General features: G+C 40.7%; 1 protein-coding gene across 2 annotated transcripts in view; it reads right to left on the bottom strand.

Annotated features, from left to right (window-relative positions):
• GPR89A (G protein-coupled receptor 89A) overlaps positions 1-15,441 on the bottom strand; it is a 52,948-nt gene extending 37,507 nt beyond the window's left edge. The window contains exon 1 of one of the 2 annotated variants that reach the window (XM_070396835.1): positions 15,288-15,441. In XM_070396835.1, the coding sequence (XP_070252936.1) occupies positions 15,288-15,329 (42 nt within the window). In that variant the 5' untranslated portion in view covers positions 15,330-15,441. The remainder of the gene's footprint in view (positions 1-15,287) is intronic. The other variant, XM_070396836.1, reaches the window with a different exon arrangement.
• Positions 15,442-21,800: the final 6,359 nt, after the last annotated feature.

Genomic DNA, 21,800 nt, shown 5'->3' on the forward strand with positions numbered 1-21,800 from the left:
AAGATACATGTACCTGTATGTTCATTGTAGCATTACCAGTAATAGCCAAAATATGGAAGTAAACTAACTATGTATCAGTAGATAAATGGATAAAGATGATCTCTCTCACTCTCTCATATTACTCAACAAGAAAAAGAATGAAATCTCGCCATTTGCAATATGGATGGACCTAAAGGGTATTATGCTAAGATAAAAAGTCAGACAGAGACAAATACTATATGATTTCACCTACTAGTACATGTGGAGTGAGGGAGCAATATGACAAGAAGACACTAGAGGGCAGGAATGGAAAGAGACCAGGAAGAAGGAGGCAAGGCCATGATTTCACTTACATGTGAAATCTAAACGAAACAAATGAACAAACAAAACAGAAACAGACGCAGAGTTATAAAGAACAAGCTGATGGTTGCCAAAGGGGAGGGAAGAGCAGGGATGGGAGAAATTTTTAAACAATCAAACACTTATTGATGATAAAGTTGTATAAGCTAAATTAAAAAGAAGAAAAAGAAAAACAAATAATAAATGCGCCAGGCACACACTAAGTACCCAATAAATGTTGCTGTTAATATTCTTGCTACTTTTACTCAGGGACAGTGAGGCACAAAGTTTGAACAGGGAAAGGGGGAGTAAAAGAAAAACTACAGAATTTCAGTCAACTACAAAACGACTAGAAAACCACAAACGACTAGAAAAAAAAAAGACTAGAGGCAAGGGTAAATTTTTAAAAACACAGACCCATGTCGAAAACAACTTAAAAATATGTAAAAATAAGTAAAAAAATATGTAAAAAAACAACTTAGAAATAATGTCACTATTAATGCTGGATAAACATAAGGGGAGAGAAGATATAAAGTCGCTTCAATGTACTGATTAACTTATCTTTCATAACATGAGTCCGAAGAATATTAAAACTGGTAAGTCAACTAATAGATGTAAAAGAACATCTAAGGGTATAAAGTTATATAGAGATATATAAAAGTACAAAGGATATTTAAACATAGAAAGAAATACTAGAACTAAAATCATAATCCTACATAATAAAACCCTAATATGCAAACTGACCGAACGGCAGAACGACCGGTTGCTATGATGCACGCTGACCAGGGGGCAGACACTCAATTCAGAAGCTGCCCCCTGGTGGTCAGTGCGCTCCCACAGGGGGAGCGCTGCTCAGCCAGAAGCTGGGCTCATGGCTGGCGAGCGTAGCGGCAGTGGCAGGGACCTCTCCCACCTCTGTGGCGGTGCTAAGGAGCAGCGAGCAGGTGGGTGGAAAGGAGTGAGGGGTCCCGGACTGCGAGAGGGCAAAGGCCGGGCTGAGGGACGCCCCCCCCCCCCCCCGCAAGTGCACGAATTTTGTGCACCAGGCCTCTAGTAGAATATAATTAACTAAAAGCTGGTGATAGAGGGGAGGAATGACAGGGGAGGTGGGAAGAGGTGGAAGCATACTTTTTTACTGCACATAGTAAAAAATAAGTACATACAGACACACACACTTTTTTTTAGATATTAGATTGTAAGTTCGGTGAGGACAAGGATCATGTTTGTCTTGTGAATCCTCAGTGCCCAGCACAATGCATGCACATAGCAGGCTCTCCATAAATGTTTGCTATGTTTGCTAAATGCCGGTTTGTTCTTTAGGAATATTCAACCTTAATTTTTGTGTAATAATTCCCATGTGCTGTGCAAGGTCCTGGTGATACAAAGATGAGCAAGATAGTCATCACCTTCAAGGAGCTCAAAGTACAGTGGCAAATACACTAAATCAGTAATTGTAATGTAACATCGGACATGCAGTGAGGGAAATATGCACATGGTATGGTAAAAGAATATGAAAAAGGGAGACCAGACCAGTCTGTATTGGGTTAGGACAGATTTTCCTGGAGAAGATAATACCTTAACTGAAGGAGGTTTTAATTTGGGTTAAAAACCTGATATTATGTGCAAATTTGGGGATTATATGCATTTTCTCCAAAGAGAGGTTCTCAGGTATTCACCACATATTCAAAGTTTTCCATCACTCCTAAAATATTAAAAAAATCACTCTGCTAAAGGATGAAAAAGGATTAGGCAGGCAAAAGCCAGGTGGTGGGGGCAGGAGGACAGGGATTTCTTTCCAGAGAGCAAAGAGCACGATTAAAGACACAGAGGTAAGACACAGTAAGACATATACTGGGAACGGCACATGGTTTGGTATGGCTGGAAAGCAAAGTTCAAAGAACGAAGTGGTTAAAACGAGGCGAGAGAGGCCCTGAAGGCCCTAAGGGCCTTGGATTATAGTCTATAGAGGATGAGGAGTCATTTCAGCGGGAAAAAGACACGGCTCGGCTGGTCTTATACGGAGCACTGGGGTGGCTACACTGAAGATACATTTGAAAGAAACACTGTAGAAAGAGAAACCTACAGGAGGTTGTTGCAGAAGAGAGCTGATAAAGATCTGAATTAAGACACTGGTGGAGAGGAGGCAACAGATTTAAGGAGCACTTGGAAGGTAAAATCAGCAGGGAGGAATCAAGGATGAGTGAGGCGCACAATTTACACAAACAAGATTGGAGGAAGAAAAGGTTTGGGAATGGGGGTGGGGGATGGGAAGATGAGCAGTTCACTTTTAGAAACGCTAAGTGCCTAAGGGCCATCCAGGTCAACATAAAGGACAGAGTGTGAGCACAGGGCTGAGATACACCTGAGTTGAAACCACCAAAGCAGCGAAGCCACCAGGAAGAGTATGTAGAGGGAGGGAGCAATATGACAAGAAGGCACTAGAGGGCAGGGATGGAAAGAGACCAGGAAGGAGAGGACTGGTCAGAGAAACAACCGCCACCAGGAGGGTGTGGTATCCTCAAACCCAAGGAATAGAGTTTGAAGACATATTAAATGAAGCAGGACTGGAAAGTGTTCACAGGATTCGGGAACTCGGAGGTCAGTGCTGACCTTAAGGAAAACAGACTGAATAGTGAGATGGAGGCAGGAACCAAACTAGCAGGCCAGGATGAGGCGACAGAGACCATAAGCACAGATTACCCGAGGGAGAGCCACAGAAGAGAGAAAACATTAGGTAGGAGCCCAGAGAAGAGAGCGGGATAAGGGAAAGTTCACAGCCAGGAGGATAAACAAACAGAAGGAACTGATGGGACACAGAGGACTGAGACAGGCCAGTAGCAAGGACAAGCAGAATAGGGAAACAGACAGTTAAACAGCAGTTTGCAGCCATTTAGTAAATCCTGTCTTCCCTAAACCAGGGACACTTATGAGTAAACTAGAGGCCCGGATCACAAAATTTGTGCACTGGGGGGGGGGGGGGGGGGGGCGGGGGGGTGTCCCCTCCGCCCAGCGTGCACTCTCTTGCAGTCTGGGAGCCCTTGGGGGATGTCCGACTGACAGCTTAGCCCGACTTCTGGCTGAGTGTTGCTCCCCCTGTGGGAGCGCACTGACCACCAGGGGGCAGCTCCTGCATTGAGCATCTGCCTCCTGGTGGTCAGTGCGCATCATAGCAACCAGTCCACTGGTCGTTTGGTCACTTAGGCTTTTTATATATGGATGGATTGTACTTCTCCCCAACCAGAGGGTAAATAGCTTCAATCACCTCACTCAGGGAGACAGATATCAGAAATCCAATTAGTGCCACTTGCCAACCACAACCAAGGACAGATGAAGTTAAGAGAACAAACCTCATTTTGGTTCATCAGCATAAAGCTGGTGAACAGTCTATTGAGATCCTCCCCTAAATGCCCAGCCTTTAAAACCCCTCAAACCAAAGGTCTAGTGCACACACTCTCTCCCAGGAGCACGCCTGCACCTTAACTCGCCCTCTCCCGCCACAGGCATGCATCTCCTAAACTAAGGGACCCCACGAGGCTTGTAACCAGGGCAGAAACGGGCAGTGGCAGTTCACCCTGAGCAAACCCCCGAACCTGTCCAAGGACGTCTTGGTGAGCTCACTTCCCCAGCCCTTCCTGTTCCACTGTCCCCAGCTTTAATGAACATCCTCCAAATTTCACCTGGACTCGGGCTGGGAAACGTTCCCTGCACAAAGCCCAGAACCCGCACACGACCCTGTGGGCCCAGGCAGCCCCGCTCAGGCCAGGTCCCCTTTCCGGTAACGGGCCGAGTTGATGATGTTATTAATTTATCATTAGCAGTAGCTATCCTTTATTGATCATTTAGTACATTCCAGGAACTCTAAGTGCTTAGTGTTGTAAAGCCATTACATCAGGAAAACCTGGTAAGACAGGTTTGATTGTCCTCATTTCAGAGAAAGTTGAGTCTTACAAAAGTTAATCCATTTACAAAAGGTGTCAGAATCAGGATTCAATCTGAACTCTGTGTGACAGAGTCTAAAAGCGTGTGCTTTTAACCATTTCACAATTAGCTGCTCCACGATCAGAGGCACAGGTGGAGAAAATGGTCTTCAGTAGGTGCAGGGAGCACCTGACTTTCTGACGTGGAAGACAGGGGTGGGGAATGGCTGTGGACATAGGTAACTGCCTGGTTAAGAGGGAGGAAGTAGAAGGCGATCACACCTTTGACCTCACTCTTATTGATAAAGCAGGAGGTAAGGTCATCCGCTAAGAGTACCAGAGGTGAGGATGGAAAAAAAGGACTTGGAAGAGAGATAGAGACTCAGAGAAATTATGAGGGGAATGGAGCAAGTAGCTAATTGAGGTCAAGAAAAACACACCACGATTCAGTGTCCTTACACTCATGGCACTGGCAAGCTGCACAACTGCATGACTTTCTACATCAGCCCTCAGGCCCTGAATGAATAATGGACAAACTACAGCAGTGACCCAAGTGTGGCGTTTTGTATGTAGGTAAAGAAACAAGGAGGTATGAGAAAACAGTTTCGAAATATGAATCCAGACAGAGAAGAAGAGGGGTGAACAGATTAGGAGAAAATACCTACTACCCAGGAGACTCTTTGGCTATTATAAATTATTACGAGAAGACATTTAAATTGAAAGTTCAGAGGACTTATGAAGTCATGTCTGAAGTTGGGGGAGTTAGGCATTTAGGACTGGGAGTGGTATGATGAAGATAGATGATAAAAAAGATAATATATAACACTAAAAGCACCCTGAAATGGATCTTTAAACAAGAAAAAGAAAACAAGCACAAATGAAAATAAATATGAAAAGATGGGAAATGGAAGACAAAGAAAAAGAAATCTATACCTTTAATATTTCTTTGTGGGCTCTTTTCACAATGACAAAAAAGCTTAAGACTTTTACCCAACTAATAAGAATATTATTATTAATAATAATAACAATAATGGCAACTGGAGAGTTAAGTCCAAGATAAATATAAATTCTGGTAAAATTATAGAGAATCTAAAAAACAAGCAGAAAGAAAAAAAGGATTTTCAAACAGTTGTGCAAATAAAAGGTGCACAGCTTCTTACTCAAAAAAGAGGGTTAATATTTTAAAAATTGTACAGTCTTGACCTTGGGACTTTGGAACTGATAAGTCTTATGACTGCATAGAAGGCTCAAAACGTGAGCTAGATAACAGTTGCTTTTATTAACAAAATCACTCCTACATGGAAAATTAGTTCCAGATTAAAAAAATTTAAAAAGCTGGTTATTAAAGAACTGCCTGAAAAAGACCCCTTTCTTGGATCATTTATTTACCATTTTATTCACTTAACAAATATTTATTAGTGTCTACTATGTGCCAGGTCCCAGGAACAGGACAGTGGCCTGCTCTGAAGGAGTTTATCGTCTATGGAAGAGACAGACAAGTGATTACAAAACAGTGTGAACATGTAATTGTGCTACAAGGAAAGGCTGTAGGGTACTATGGAGTCATGTATAGGGACGTGTAGTCAAATCCAGGAGAGGCTTCTTGGATGTTCATGCTGAAATCTGAAGGAGTCAGCCAGGAGAGGGAGGTGGGGGGTATGGGTGGAAGGTCCAGGAAGAGAACAAACGGGAAATCTGAAGGAGTCAGCCAGGAGAGGGAGGTGGGGGTATGGGTGGAAGGTCCAGGAAGAGAACAAATGGGAAATCTGAAGGTTAAGGAAGTAGAGGGCTACAGTATAAGGTGAAGTGAAAAATGGTGAGAGCCAAGGCGGGAGAGGTAAGAGCTGGGTTTCTTCATAAGACTGAAGCCATATTAAGAATCTGAACTTTATCCTGTGACATGGTGAACATCTCTACACCAAGATGTTACCTGAGGCTGACTAGCTTCATTAATTTATGACCTGTAATTTCAGATTTTCATTTCAAATAAGTCTCTCAGTTCATATAAATCAGGAAAAACGAGGGGCAGGTGTCTCTAAGGTAACCGCATCTCTCTAGACAGGGGCGTTGACTAAGTAAATATTTACTGGGCCTCTACTATCAGCAACTGATCTAGATGTTAGGGACTACAGCAGAGAACAAGAAAGAGAACACCCTGGACCTCATGGAGTTTACATTTAACAAAAACACAAACAATAGTGATAGATGCTAAGAAAAAATTAAAACAGGGAAATGAGCCCGGCTGGCGTGGCTCAGTGGTTGAGCATTGACCTCTGAACCAGGAGGTCACGGTTTGATTCCCAGTCAGGGCACATGCCTGGGTTATGGGCTTGATCCCCAGTGTGGGGCGTGCAGGAGGCAGCGACCAATGAATCTCTCTCATCATTGATGTTTCTATCTCTCTCCCCCTCTCCTTTCCTCTCTGAAATAAATAAAAACGTATTTAAAAGAATAAAAATAAGCAGTGAAATGAGATAGTAGGTGGCTGGAATAGAGACTACTTTGATAGGGGTCGGGGAGTCAGGTAAAGCCTTTACAATGTGACATTTTTACTGATACCTAAATAATGATGAAGAAGCCACATAAATATGTGGATATAGAACATTTCATGCAATGAATTCTTTGGGTCTTTGTTTCTCATTTGTAAGAACAGGTTTAAGAATTTAATGCTGCATGTGAAATGCAATGTGTGAAAGTTAAAGTATTAAAGGGCATAAAATATCAGAAAGCCACTTTCTTGGTTCAACCTACCAATCAATTACATCCATGTTAAAAATCTTAGAGGTGGGGGGATGAAGGGGGTCAACTGGGGAAAAAGGAAACATATGTAAAACTTTAGACAAAAAAAAAGTCTTAGAGGCTACATGCAATGCCAATTTCCTCACTGACATCTTTATTTCTACATTGAGTAAAAAGAGCTATTTAAATATTGTCATTTTTCTTATATCTGACAAAATAGACTTTAAAACAAAAGCTATAACAACAGACAAAGAAGGTTACTACATAATACTAAAGGGATAGATCCAACAAGAGGATATAAACATGGTAAACATATATGCATCCAATATAAGAGCCCTTAATATATATATATAAACAAACACTCTTAGAGATCTTTAAGGGAGAGATTGATAGCAATACAGTCATAGTAGGGGACTTTAATACCCCATTATCATCACTGGATAAATCTTCTAGACAAAAACCCAACAAGGAAACAGTGATATTAAATAACACACTAGATCCGATAGATTTAATTGATATTTACAGAACATGTCATCCCAAAGCAGCAGAATATACATTCTTCTTAAGTGCACATGGAACATTCTTAAAGACAGACCACATGTAAGGACACAAAATAAGTTTAAATAAGTTCAGGAAGTTTGAAATCATATCATCTTCTCAGATCACAATGGTATGAAATTAGAAATCAACTACAATAAGAACTCTTAAAACCATCCAAACACATGGAGGCTAAATAGCATGTCACTAAACAATGAATGGGTTAGCAATGACATAAAGGAGGAAATTAAAAACTTCCTGGAAACAATGAAAATGAACACAAAACAATCCAAAATCTTTGGGATACAGTGAAAGCAGTCCTGAGAAGGGAGTTCATAGCATTATAGGTCTAACTCAAGAAATAAGAAATATTTCCAATAAATTATCTAACACTACAACTAAAAGAATTAGAGAACAACAAGAGAAGCTCAGAGGAAGCAGAGGGAAGAATATAATAAAGATCAGAGCAGAAATAAATGACAAAAAGACTAAAATAATAATACAAAAGATCAACAAAACCAAGAACTGGTCATTGGAAAAGACAATAAAATTGATGAACCTTTAGTCAGACTCATGAAGAAACAAAGAGGACCCAAATAAAAACAGAAATGAAAGAGGTGAAGTAACAACGGACACCACAGAAATACAAAGAATTGTAAGAAAACACTGTGAACAACTATATCCCAAAAATTTGGACAACTTGGGTGAAATGGACAGATTCCTAGAAACATAAAATATTCCAAAACTCAATCAGAAAGAATCATAAAATCTGAATAGACCAATAACAATTAATGTAATTGAAGCAGTAATACAAAAAATAAAAAAATACCCAGCAAGCAAAAGTCCTGGACTGGATGGCCTCCCGGGAGTCTCACCAAACGTTCAAAAAAGAACTCACACCTACCCTCCTCAGACTATTCCAAAGAATTCAAGAGGAAGGAAGACTTCCAAGCTCTTTTTACAAGGCCAACATATTCTAAATCCAGAACCAGATAAAGACACCACAAGGAAGAAAATTATAGGCCAATATACCTGATGAACATAGATACTAAACTCCTCAAAAAGATATTAGCAAATGGGATCTAGCAACACATTAAAAAGATCGTACACCATAATCAAGTGGGATTTATTCTGAGGATGCAAGGCTTGTGCAATATTCACAAATCAATAAAAGTGATACATTACATAAACAAAATGAAGGATAAAAATCACATGATCATATCAATGGATGTAGAATAGCATTTGACAAAATTCAGCACTTATTTATAAAAATCTCAGCAAAGCGGGAATATAGGGATCATACCTCAACATAATAAAGGCTATATAGGACAAACCTACAGTAAACATCATACTCAATGGGCAGAAACTAAAAGTGTTTCCCTTAAGATCAGGAACAACATAGGGATGTCCGCTTTCATCACTCTTATTCAACATAGTCCTGGAAGTCGTAGCCATAGTGATCAGAGAAGAAATAAAAGGCATACAAATTGGAAAGAAGGAGGTAAAACTGTCATTGATATTGTACATAGAAAACCCAAAGTCTCCACCAAAATCTACTAGATTTAATAAATGAATTTGGCATAGTAACAGAATACAAAATAAACACCCAAAAAATCGATGGCATTTTAAAAAATATTTTTTATTGATTTTTTACAGAAAGGAAGGGAGAGGGATAGAGAGTTAGAAACATCGATGAGAGAGAAACATCGATCAGCTGCCTCCTGCACACCCCCCACTGGGGATGTGCCTGCAACCAAGGTACATGCCCTTGACTGGAATCGAACCCGGGACTCTTCAGTCCGCAGGCCGATGCTCTATCCACTGAGCCAAATCGGTCAGGGCTCGATGGCATTTTTATCCACCAATAATGAACTCTCAGAAAGGGAAGCCAAAAAGACAATCCCATTTACCACTGCAACAACAACAACAACAAAATATACCTAGGAATAAACTTAATCAAGGAGGTAAAAGACCTGTACTACAGGGAAACTATAGGACATTGAAAAAATGAGTAGAGGAAGATACAAACAAATGGAAACCGTGTTCATGAATAGGAAGAATTAACATCATTAAAATGTCCATACCACCCAAAGCAATCTATTCATTCAACACAATACCTATTAAAATACCAATGGCCTATTTCACAGATCTAGGACAGTTATTCCAAAAATTTACATGGAACCTAAAAAGACCCCGAATAGCTTCAGCAATCTTGAGAAAGAAGAATAAAGTTGGAGGGATCTCAGTATCAGATATTAAAGTATACTACAAAGCCATTATGATCAAAACAGCCTGGTACTGGCACAAGAATAGGTATACAGATCAATGGAATAGAACAGAGACCCCAGATATCAACCCACACCATTATGGTCAATTAAGATTTGACAAAAGAGGCATGAGTATACAATGGAATAAAGAGTGTCTTCAATAAATGGTGTTGGGAAAATTAGACAGGTATATGCAAAAATAAGAAACTAGACCACCCACTTACACCATACACAAGAATAAACTCAAAATGGGTAAAAAACTTAAATGTAAGTCACAAAACCATAAAAATCCTAGAAGAAAACATAGGTAGGACAATCGCAGACATCTCATGTAGGATTTTTGACCACATATCTCCTAGGGCAAGAGAAACAAAGGAGAAAATAAACCAATGGGACTACATCAAGGTAAAAGCTTCTGCACAGCCAAAGAAGCCATCAACAAAATGAAAAAGAAAAGTACTATAGAGGAGAATATATTTGTCAATGATACATTTGGTAAGGTGTTAATAACCAAAATATATAAAGAATTCATACCACTCAACACCAGGAAGACAAATAATCCAATTAAAAAATGAACTTGAATAGACACTTCTCCAAAGAGGACATACAGACGGCCAACAGACATATGAAAAATGCTCAACCTCAGTAATCATCAGAGAGATGCAACTTAAAACTATAGTGAGGTATCACCTCACACCTGCCAGAATGGCTACCATCCGTAAATAATAAACAAGTGCTGGAGCGGATGTGGAGAAAAAGGAACCCTAGTGCACTGCTGGTGGGAATGCAGACTGGTGCAGCCACCATGGAAAACAGTGTAGAGTTTCCTCAAAAAATTAAAAATGGAACTGTCGTTTGACCCAGCGATCCCACTTCTGGGAATACAGTATATCCTAAAATCCTGCAACACCCATCAGAAAGAATATATGCACCCCTATGTTCAGAGCAGTGCTATTTATGATAGCTAAGATCTGGAAACAGCCCAAGTGCCCATCAGCAGGTGAGTGGATAAAAAAAGCTGTGGTACATTTACACCATGGAATATTATGTGCCCATGAAAAAGAAGGCTCTTTTATCCTTGAGGCTGCATAAATGGATCTGGAGATTATTATGCTAATCGGAATAAGCCAGCCAGAGGAAGACAAATATGACATGATCTCACTTATATTGGAATCTATTGAACAAAATAAACCAGCGAACAAAATAGTGCAGAGACATGGATGCATGGAACAGAGTGACATATCTCCGAATGGATGGGGGTGGGGCAGACTGGAAGAGATTAACCAAATAACATATGTGTATACAGTGGGGCCTTGACTTACGAGTTTAATTCGTTCAGAGACCGAGCTCGTTAAGGAGCTCGTTAACTCAAATTACTCTATCAACTCAATGCAAAAAATCGGCCGAGAGACAGCTGGTATCTCAAAAAACTCCTTAGTCGGGACACTCGTAGTCAAGGCCCCACTGTATTGTATATGCATAGCCAATGGACACAGACAATAGTGTGATGAAGGCCTGGGTTCGTGTTGGGGATAGGAGGATGAGGGAAAAGGAGGGGAAACGGGGGGCATCTGTAATACAGTCAACAATAAAAGAAAATATTATAAACAACTGTATGCTAATAAATTGGACAATCTGGATGAAACAGACAAATTTCTTGAAACATACAATGTTCTAAAACTGAGTCAGGAAGAATCAGAGAATGCAGACAGACAATTTACAACTAGTGTAATTATAGCAGTAATTAGAAAATTTCCCACAGACAAAAGCCCTGGACCAAATGGCTTCACAGGTGAATTTAACCAAATGTTCAGAGAAGCACTAACACGTTATTCTTCTCAAACTATTCAAAAACATTCAAGAGAAGGGAAGACTCCCAAGCTCAGTTCACAAGGCAAGCATTATCCTAATTCCAAACCAGATAAAGATACTACAAAAAAAATTATAAGCCAATATCCTGATGAACACAGATGTTGAAATCCTCAACAAAATGTTAACAAACCAGATCCAGCAATATATTAAAAAGATCATACACCATTATCAAGTGGAATTTATTTGGGGGATGCAAGGTTGGTACAATATCTGCAAATCAATAAATGTAAAACATCACATAAACAAAATGAAAGATAAAAACCACATGATCATATCAATAGATGCAAAAAAAGCATCTGATAAAATCCAGCACCCATTTATGATAAAAACTCTCAGCAAAGTGGGAATAGAGGGAACATATATGACAAACCTACAGCCAACATCATATTTAATGGGCAAAAACTACAAGCATTCCCTTAAGATCAGGAACAAGACAGAAATGCTCACTTTCTTCACTCTTATTCAACATAAGTATTGGAAGTCCTAGCTACTGCAATCAGACAAGAGGAAGAAATAAAAGCCATCCAAATAGAAAGGAAGAAGTAAAACTGTCATTATTTGCAGATGACTCAATACTATATGTAGGGAACCCTGAAGATTCCACCAAATAAACTACCAGAACTTATAGATGAATTCAGTATAATAGCAGGGTACAAAATAAATATCCAGAAATTAGTTGCATTTTTATACATCAACAATGAACTATCAGAAAGGCAAATGAAATAAATGATCCTATTTACAATTACATCAATAAAATAAAATAAAAGCCCTGGCTTGGTGGCTTGGTTTGTTGGATTGTCATCCCATACATCAAAAGGCTGTGGGTTCGATTTCTGGTCAGGGCACATACCTAGGTTGTGCTGTTGGATGTTTCTATTTCACACTGATGTTCCCCTCTCTCTTAAAAATCAAGGAAAACATATCCCTGGGTAAGGATTAGAACAAACAAACAAAAGACCTAAGAATAAATTTAACCTAGGCTGTAAAAGACTTGTACTCAGAAAATTATAAGACATTGTAGAAAGAAACTGAAGAAGATACAAATAACTGGAAGCATATATCTTGCTCATGGATAGGAAGAATTAACACCATTAAAATGTCCATACTACCCAAAGCAACCTATAGATTCAATGCAATGCCTATGAAAATACCAATGGTGTATTTCACAAAACTAGAAACAATATTCCAAAAATGTATATGGAACCACAAAAGACCCTGAATAACCACAGCAATCTTGAGAAAGAACAAATTTGGAGGAATTCTATGACCTGATATCAAACTATACTACAAGGCCATAGTAATCAAAATAGCACGATACTGGCCTAAGAACAGACATATAGATCAACGGAACACAACAGAGGCAAGAACATACAATGGGGTAAAGACAGTCTGTTCAATAAATGGTGTTGGGAAAATTGAACAGATATGTGCAAAAAAAAATGAAACTAGACCCCATCTTAAACCATACACAAGAATAAATTCAATATGGATAAACAACTACAATGTAAGACTTGAAGCCATAAAAATCCTAGAAGAAAACAGAGGCAGTAAGATCTCAGACATTTCTGATAGCAACATTTTTTTTGATACATTGCCTGGGGCAAAGGAAACAAAAGAAAAAAAATAAACAAATAGGACTACATCCATTAAAGTTTTTGCACAGCAGAGAAAACCATCAACAAAATGAAAAGACAACCCACTGAGCGGAAGAATATATTTACCTATGATACATCTGATAAGGGGTTACTATCCAAAATTTATGAGGAACTTATAAAACTCAACACCAAAAACAAACAATGCAATTAAAAAATGGGCAAAGGAGCTGAATGGACACTTCTCCAAAGAGGATATACAGATGGCCGACACACATATAAAAAGATACTCAACATCACTAGTCACCAGAGAAATGGACATTAAAACCACAATGAGCTATCACTCACACCTGTCAGAATGGCGATCCTCAATAAACCCACAAACAACAAGTGCTGGGAGGATTCAGAGAAAACCCTCCTGCACTGTGGGTGGGAAGGCTGACTGGTGCAGCCACTGTGGAAAGCGGTATGGAGTTCACCTCAAAAAATTAAAAATGAAACTGCCTCATGATTCCACGTCTGGGAATTTATCTGAAGAAGCCTGAAACATTAACTCAAAAGAATATATGCAGCCCTATGTTCATTGCAGCGTCATTTACAACAGCCAAGATTTGGAAGCAGCCTGAGTGTCCATCAGTAGATGAGTGAATAACAAACAGCTGTGACACATCTACACCATGGAATAGTGCCTTTTGCAACAGCATGGAGCAGGGGTCCTCAAACTACGGCCAGCGGGCCACATGCAAATACAAATATTGTATTTGTTCCCGTTTTGTTTTTTTACTTCAAAATAAGATATGTGCAGTGTGCATAGGAATTTGTTCATAGTTTGTTTTTTTTTAAACTATAGTCTGGCCCTCCAACGGTCTGAGGGACAGTGAACTGGCCCCCTGTTTAAAAAGTTTGAGGACCCCTGGGAGGGACCTATACAGCACCGTGCTAAGCGAAATAAGCCAGTCAGAGAAAGGCAGGTGCCATATGATCTCACTCATATGTGGAATCGAATGAACAAAATAATACTAACAAGCAAAATACTAGAAAAAACTCATAGAGAACAAACAGGCTAACAGCTGTCAGAGGGAAGGGGGTCGTGGGCCTGGGTGAAAAAACTGAAGGAATTAAGCAAAACACACACACACCCAACGAAACAAAACAAACCAGAAAACCCTCATAGACTCAGACAACAGTATGGTGATTACCAGAGGAAAAGTGGGGTGGGGTGGGGTGGGGTAGAAGGAGGTACAGGGGGAAGAAATGGTGATGGAGAGGCCTGACTTAGGGTGATGGATACACAATACAGTATACAGATGATACATTATAGAATTGCACACCTGGAACGTATATAATTTTATTAAGCAAAGTCACCCCAATAAATCCAAGAGAAGCATAAAAAAATAAAAGGTAGTTTAAATTACTGGAAAACCAGGGAGGGGAGGATGTGCGAGCTTCTCCAAATATTGGCCAACAAATGCTTACTGAGTGCTTGCACCTGAGGGGGATCCAGCTACGAACCAGACAGGACCCGAACAGCGCGGGCAGCCAAGAGAGGATGGATGCTGTGTTCTCGTCCAAAGAACCTAGCACTTTGGGGATCTCTCCAGTGATAGCGTCCACACTGGGATCCAGCGTTTGACAGCGAACCAGCAGCGCCCACGTGTCCCCAGGAGCCGGCTCCGATTGGCCCGCCGCGCAGGGCGCCGGAACCAACCACACCTTCCCGGATTCATGGGTCAGGGGCGCAGTCGGGAGTTTCGGGGACCGCTCCCTTCTCTCTGAGGCCGCCGACCCCTTCCAAAACCGGACAGGAAAGTGGGGGGCAGGGAGAGTGGCTGGAGGCTGGGTGAGGTGCGACTGCCGCAGGCCGCCTCTCGACAACAAGGGCGGACAGCCGGACGCAGCAAACCCCCAGCCCTCCCCGAGCTCCGCGCACGGTCCTGGCGGCGCAGGCGGCGAGACACCGGCCAGCCCGCACCGCTGAGCCGCAAGGAGACGACTCTGTGGTCGGAAAAGTGAGGCCGGGGGCCCGGGCAGGAGGCGGGGCTCACCTGGGAGGTAATCATGATGCTGGAGTCTATTAGGAAACTCATGGTGACGTGCGGGGAGAGCGCGTGCCTCCATTGCCCGCTCCCCGCGACCGCAGCAGCTCGGGCTGCCCAGCCCCTTACCTCTGTGGCCTTCGCCCCGGGCGTCGGCAGGGACTGAGGCCGCTCAGCCTGACGCCATCAAGCTGCGCCCGAGCCAGCCAATCAGCGACGACACCGACTGCTGCTCCGTCCAGGAGTGGGCGGGACGGGCGCGGGTTGCCTAGGGGACGGGGCGGGGCCAGGCAGACACCGTTCTGGAGGCGGGGCTTAATTGGAGGTAGCCTGTCTGAACGGCTAGGGGAGATAAGACGCGGTGGTTTGAAAATCCAGAAGCCGAGGTAATGCAAGGTAGTATTTCATTTCTGAGGCTGAAGGAGGTGGGGCCTGACCTAACATCTTATTTTAAGTGGTAATTCCTCTTTGTAATGGCCAGAGTGGTCATAGCTAATAAGATGAAGTTAATAATGATTATTATAATGAGACCATAAGCCAGGCATTGTGTTCTAAATGTCACAACTTACACTTGGCTCCACAAACAATGGCACAAATAAGGTGAGGGAAGAGTGGAAAGGCAGGTGGGATTTTTAGCAAATCTAGCTAACCAAGTAAATTTCTGGTGTGATAACAACAACAAAGCCCTCCATCTCCAGCAAGGGAGGGATAATGTCGTACTAGGTACTCATCAGACCGCACCTGGAGTGCTGCATTCTTTGTACTACGGATGAAAAGGAATGATGTGTTAATGCACAAACGAAATATTACACTTTGAAGATCTCTCATGCGCCCTGACTGGGAATCGAACCGTGACCTACTGGCTCATAGGTCGAAACTCAACTACTGAGCCACGCTCGCCAGGCTACAGCCTCATTTTGGATCTGCCGACCTTGGTGCTCACCTGGTAGGCACTTAGGATGCCCTGTCCTGGACCTTGATTGGTTCAGCGAAGCTAGAGTTCACTCTGAATCAACTGCTTGGCTGTTCTCACCGCCAATTCCTGAGGAATGAAGCTTTAAATAGTTATGTATCCCTGTGCAAGCAACTTCACTCTCTGCACCTTATTTTCCTCATCTTAAAAAGAGGGATAAGTAATAGTAGCTTATTTCATAAAGTTATTACGAGGAATAAATAAGTAGTATACTTAAAACTTTACGAAAACTAAGTGCTTTCTAGTAAGTATGCAATAATTTTACCCATTATTACTATTATGAATTTCCATTCAGAGTTTTCCTTTATTATTAATCAGTTTAAATGTATATTTAAAATTGGTGGTTGCCAATTATTCACATTGAAATAAAAAGACTGATTAAAGGAGACATATGTAATACTTTCAACAACAAAGAATTTTTTAAAAGGAAATAAAAAGACTGGTGATTATATACCTCTTAAAGTTGGAAAGACTTAGAGGCATATTTAAAATATATAACATTAAACTTTCCCCCATTTATTAAAACTCAGAGGATTCCTTACTAATATGATTCTTCTACAGAATTAATTTGATCCATATAATTTGTGAACAAAAGGGAAGAATAATAGAAAATTTAAAATTGAATATATAGATTGAAAGTCATACATAAAAGTAAAAGATGTGCATGTCCTTCCATAAGAACTTCCTGCACTTCTCAACACTTACCTTTGGGTGTCCCCCCCTCCGAGCCTGGGCAGGGCCCAAACCTCTCCCTGCCTCCCCACCACTTCTTGCTCCAGGACTAACCTCTGCTCGGGATGCTACCAGTGAGAACTTTCCCTCATTTTAGAGAAGCCCCCACCTTTATCACTAAGTGTGATTTACCACCATGGCTACAGTAAGATGGTCACAAAGGAGCCCAATACTGGCGTATTTTTAAAAGATGTATTTTTTTTTATTATTGATTTCAAGGAGGAAGGAAGAGGGAGAGAGAGAATCATCAATGGTGAGAGAGAATCATTGATCTGCTGCCTCCTGCACGCCCCACACTGGGGGTCAAACCCGAACTTGGACATGTCCCCTGACTGGGAATCAAACCCTGACCTCCTGGTTCATAGATCGATGCTCAACAACTGAGCCATGCTGGCTGGCTTTTCTGGCGTATTTTTAAAATTTGGGATATTCATTCTTAATCTTTCTTGATTACTCAGTTCCGCACTCATACCCAGGCACACATACTTTTTCATTTTCCCCAAAATGGGTTCAATGCGCAACATATTTTGCCATATACTTAGAAATATATCGTGAGCATTTTCTCATGCTGAAGATTTTTATTGACTCAGTGACATCCATCATATGATTACCATGATTTATTTCACTAGTCTGCTTTTTCTGTTTGCTTGGTTGTTATAATAAAATAAAACTGTGGTGAAAAATTTAGTTCACAAAAAACACTTATCCAAGTCTTCAAACTTCTCTGGGCAAGGGGCAGTCATTGTGTCTATGATATAGGAAATATTAATTTAATACTCCATTACATATCCACTAAGTCAGACTTACAAATTGTATTCAGGTCCTCTATGTTTTTGTATTCTATTTATTTGTCAAGAACTGAAGAAGGCTTATTAAAGACTCTCACTACTACTGGTTTTTTTTTTCATATCTCCTTATATTTCTGAGGGCTATATATATGGTCCAATGCCTACTTTTTCAGTACAAAATGATTCATATTATGTCTTTGTTGCATGTTATATTTTATATCAATAAAATTAAATATTTTGGTTTGGTTTAATGATTCTTCCCTCTTATTTTGTGTATCTGGTTTTCTATATTGACTGTATATTTCTTACTTTTCCCCCTTAATACTTTGGAAGGCATACATTTTGTTTTAAAATAACACTTGCAGTTTTTCTAAGTATTAACATAAAGACTAAAATAATATCTTTGTACATTAAGAATATTGGAGCCTTCTACTTTCTCATATTTCTCCTCCCTGACTCCCTCCACCTCACACAGTTCCCAAGTTTATGTTAGTATAATCTGGAGTTTTAAACCTCAATTTTAAAAAATTACAATGTGTTAAGAATTATTTATGACACTTGTATTCTGTTGGTAACTATACATACTGTAGTTTTGTTTGATTGATTTTATACTTAATATCTTCAGTATTCATCACCAGCCTTTTTCATATTTTACCTTTTTGAATTCTGTTTTGTTTTTGTTTTTTTAAATAGGATCTCAATCTAATGCTTAGGTATTTGGATATGCGTTTTTTTAAAAAAATGTTTTTATTAATTTTTAGAGGAAGAGAAAAGGAGAGGGATAAAAACATCTATGAGAGAAACATCATTGATCAGCTACCTCCTACATGCCCCCTACTTGGGATCGAGCCCACAACTGCAACCAGGGCATGTGCCCTGACTGGGAATTGAATCAGTGACCTCTTGGTTCATGGGTCGATGATCAAGCACTGAGCCACACTGGCCGGGCTTAAATTATTTTTTAAAATTATTTCTCCTTCGGTTAAATACATTTTTCTTTAAAGAAGGTTTTGCGGGTATGTTGATTTTTGCATAATTGAGAATGCCTTTCAAATTTCCTTCACTTATGAATGAAATATGGCTTACTGTGGAGTTCTTGACTTAAACATTTAATCCTCAGTAGTCTACAGATGTTCTAGTGTTTTCTGAAATGTAATATGTTATGGAAAAATATGAAGCCAGCCTGATATTTTCTTCCTTTGAGGGTAACTTAATAAACATCCTTCCTAACTCCACATTGAGAGGGATGGCTGTCATGGAGAGCCGTGAGGTTTGGGTTTCTTGTCCTTACTTTGCTTCCCTTTTCCTTAGAACTAGGACTAATCCCCCCGACCAACAGTGGCCTCTGAGAGGGAGGGAAATCTCCCCCCCCCCCACCCCCACCCGCCAGCCTTTCAGACCAAGTGCACAGCCTCCCCTTAAATCTCTGAATCCCAGCTGAGTCTAAGGTGTCTTAGTAATGATACTGTGCTGAAGGATAGTAATTACATCACACAGAATAATATGTGGTGGTGATGATAGCCAATACCTACCAAGTGTTTACTATGTGCTAGGTACTATTCTACGACTAACTCATGAACTCCCTAACTCCGTCCCTAACCTGCTTCCATATGGCAGATACCATTGTTCCCTTATCTTTTGGAAACATATTGAGTGCATTGGGACTTGGGATTCCAGGCTCAAGAGAATGAGCTTCAGACAGAGAAAGAAATTAATTCCCTCTTCTTCCTGTTTAAGGCTCGCCTTCCAAATCCTTTTTTTCTTTTTCTCATTTTAGAATCTTTCTCTTTTTCAGGATTTGACATCAGAATAGCCGTTCTCTTGACAGGAATCCTCACCTCCTACTGACAGGATATGATCCTACTCTGTTCACAACTGGGCAAGAATGTGAGAGCATAACTGTCCATTAGCAGCACACAAACCACAGCAAGGGTTGTTTTCTTATATTTTGAAAATGGTAGAATAATGCCTTTACACTTGCCAATAAAAGCTTAGCTAGATTTTTTTCCTGGTCCATGGTGAATTTCTTTGAATTCTTAACTCTGCCAGCTCCTTTTCCAATTCAGTTTATCACCTCATTATCATGTGTTTCATTTCCTGTTTTATAGAGTTCATGTTTTCTTTAAAAATTTTGAGAGCACAAAACAGATTTTAAACTTTTTTTCTAAAGTAAATATCTTTCGAAATGACACTATTCGTTTACTTTGGTGTCCACTGGTTGTTTTCTTCGCTGAAGCCTTTCACAGACTCCCGGCTGTCAGCAACCTCTTTGTTGTTATTGTCCGTGTCTGTTACTCATCTGTCCCAGTATATGTGTGGGACCTAACTAGATACAGTAATTAGGTCAACAGGATTTTTAAAAAGTCAAGAAGGCTCTTCGACTATTAGATAAATCCCTAAAATATTTATTTTATTTTTTATCGCATTTGTTGGGGTGACACTGGTTAACACAATTATACAGGTTTCAGTTACACAATTCCGCAACCATCACCTGTACACTGTATTGTGGGTTCCCCACCCCAAGTCAAGTCTTCATCCATCACCATTTATCTCTCCGTTACCCTCTTCCTCCCCTTCCCCCTGGCAATCACCACAGTGTTGTCCATGTCCATGAGTTCTTTCTTAAAAAAAAACAAAAATTTAAAGGGAAGACAACTAGTTTGTAATTCAAGATAGATACAGAGTTGTTCCTGAGGTGAGGTTCTGATCCAGGAGCTATTAGAGATGCCCATACTTGTTGTAATTGGCCATTATGTCTGCTTTAAAGATGTGACTGAGGAGTTTTTGTTGTTGTTACATCATATTCTGTTGGTTCAGCTCACCTACATTTATTTGATCTCATCTATTTTCTGTTAGTTTTATTAGTCTAACTCAGTGGTCAGCAAACTCATTAGTCAACAGAGCCATATATCAACAATACAACGATTGAAATTTCTTTTGAGAGCCAAATTTTTTAAACTTAAACTATATAGGTAGGTACATTGTTATTAACTTAATTAGGGTACTCCTAAGCTGGCCTTTGCTAAAAATGTCCTCAATCTGATTAAGGTACGTTCACTGAGGTCGACCCCTTCCAACTCTCCCATCCACACTCGTCTTGTATGCTTGTTTCAGATAGACGAGTGTGGATGGGAGAGCTGGAAGGGGTCCACCTCAGCCAACGTACCTCAAAACAATGTACCTCCCCCGCGCTGCGTATCCCGTGGCCCAACCGACCAACACCCTCCACTTCTTCTAACGCCACTTCTTCAAAATAGACTCGCCCAGGCCGAAAACCGACTTCTGCGCATGGGCCACGAAGTTTCAATCGCACTGTACGTGCGCGCCCGCACGTGGTATTTTGTGGAAGAGCCACACTCAAGGGGCCAAAGAGCCGCATGTGGCTTGTGAGCCACGGTTTGCCGACCACTGATCTAACTCAATTCTGGAGGTGACTCATTCTGTATTCCTTCTAGAGATCTGGCCAGTGTACAGATAACTGTAGCAAATGAAAAAGATAGAAAAATGCAACTGGAAAACTTGGATGAATTAGAAAAACTGGTTCATAGGTCAACACTCAACCACTGAGTGACACCGGCCGGGCTGAACTTCATCGCTCTTTATGGGAAAATCCGATCCCCAGGGCTCATCGACCTTTAGGAATATATGTTTAATGCTGAGTTGGATGCTTCACCTGAGTGGCAAGTGACAAAGTCATGGTGAAAGCAGATAGGCCTTTTTATAATGCCCCCAAAGCTAGGCATGGGGGTTACAGAGCCAGGCCTGAAACTTTCTAACTGCACTTTGAGTAGCTCTGTCCCTCCTGGTCACAGATCTCCCCTGAAGGGGGTGTGGTAACTGCTATTAGTAGCCCCTTTCCTCTGGAGGGAGAGGCACTTGTATGTCTTGCTGTCCAATACTTTTTATTGGTAGGTCCATGTGCCCTAAAGTTATTATAACAAGGGAAGGACAAGGAGTAGGACTTAAAGCTGGAGCTAACGGAGCCCGGTGGATTATAATCCGGAGTCAGTCAGAATTACTTGCCTCAGA

This window comes from Myotis yumanensis, unplaced genomic scaffold, assembly GCF_028538775.1.
Source record: "Myotis yumanensis isolate MYYU_CA2020_CCGP unplaced genomic scaffold, mMyoYum1.0.hap1 SCAF_17, whole genome shotgun sequence".
NCBI classification, from domain to species: Eukaryota; Metazoa; Chordata; class Mammalia; order Chiroptera; family Vespertilionidae; genus Myotis; species Myotis yumanensis.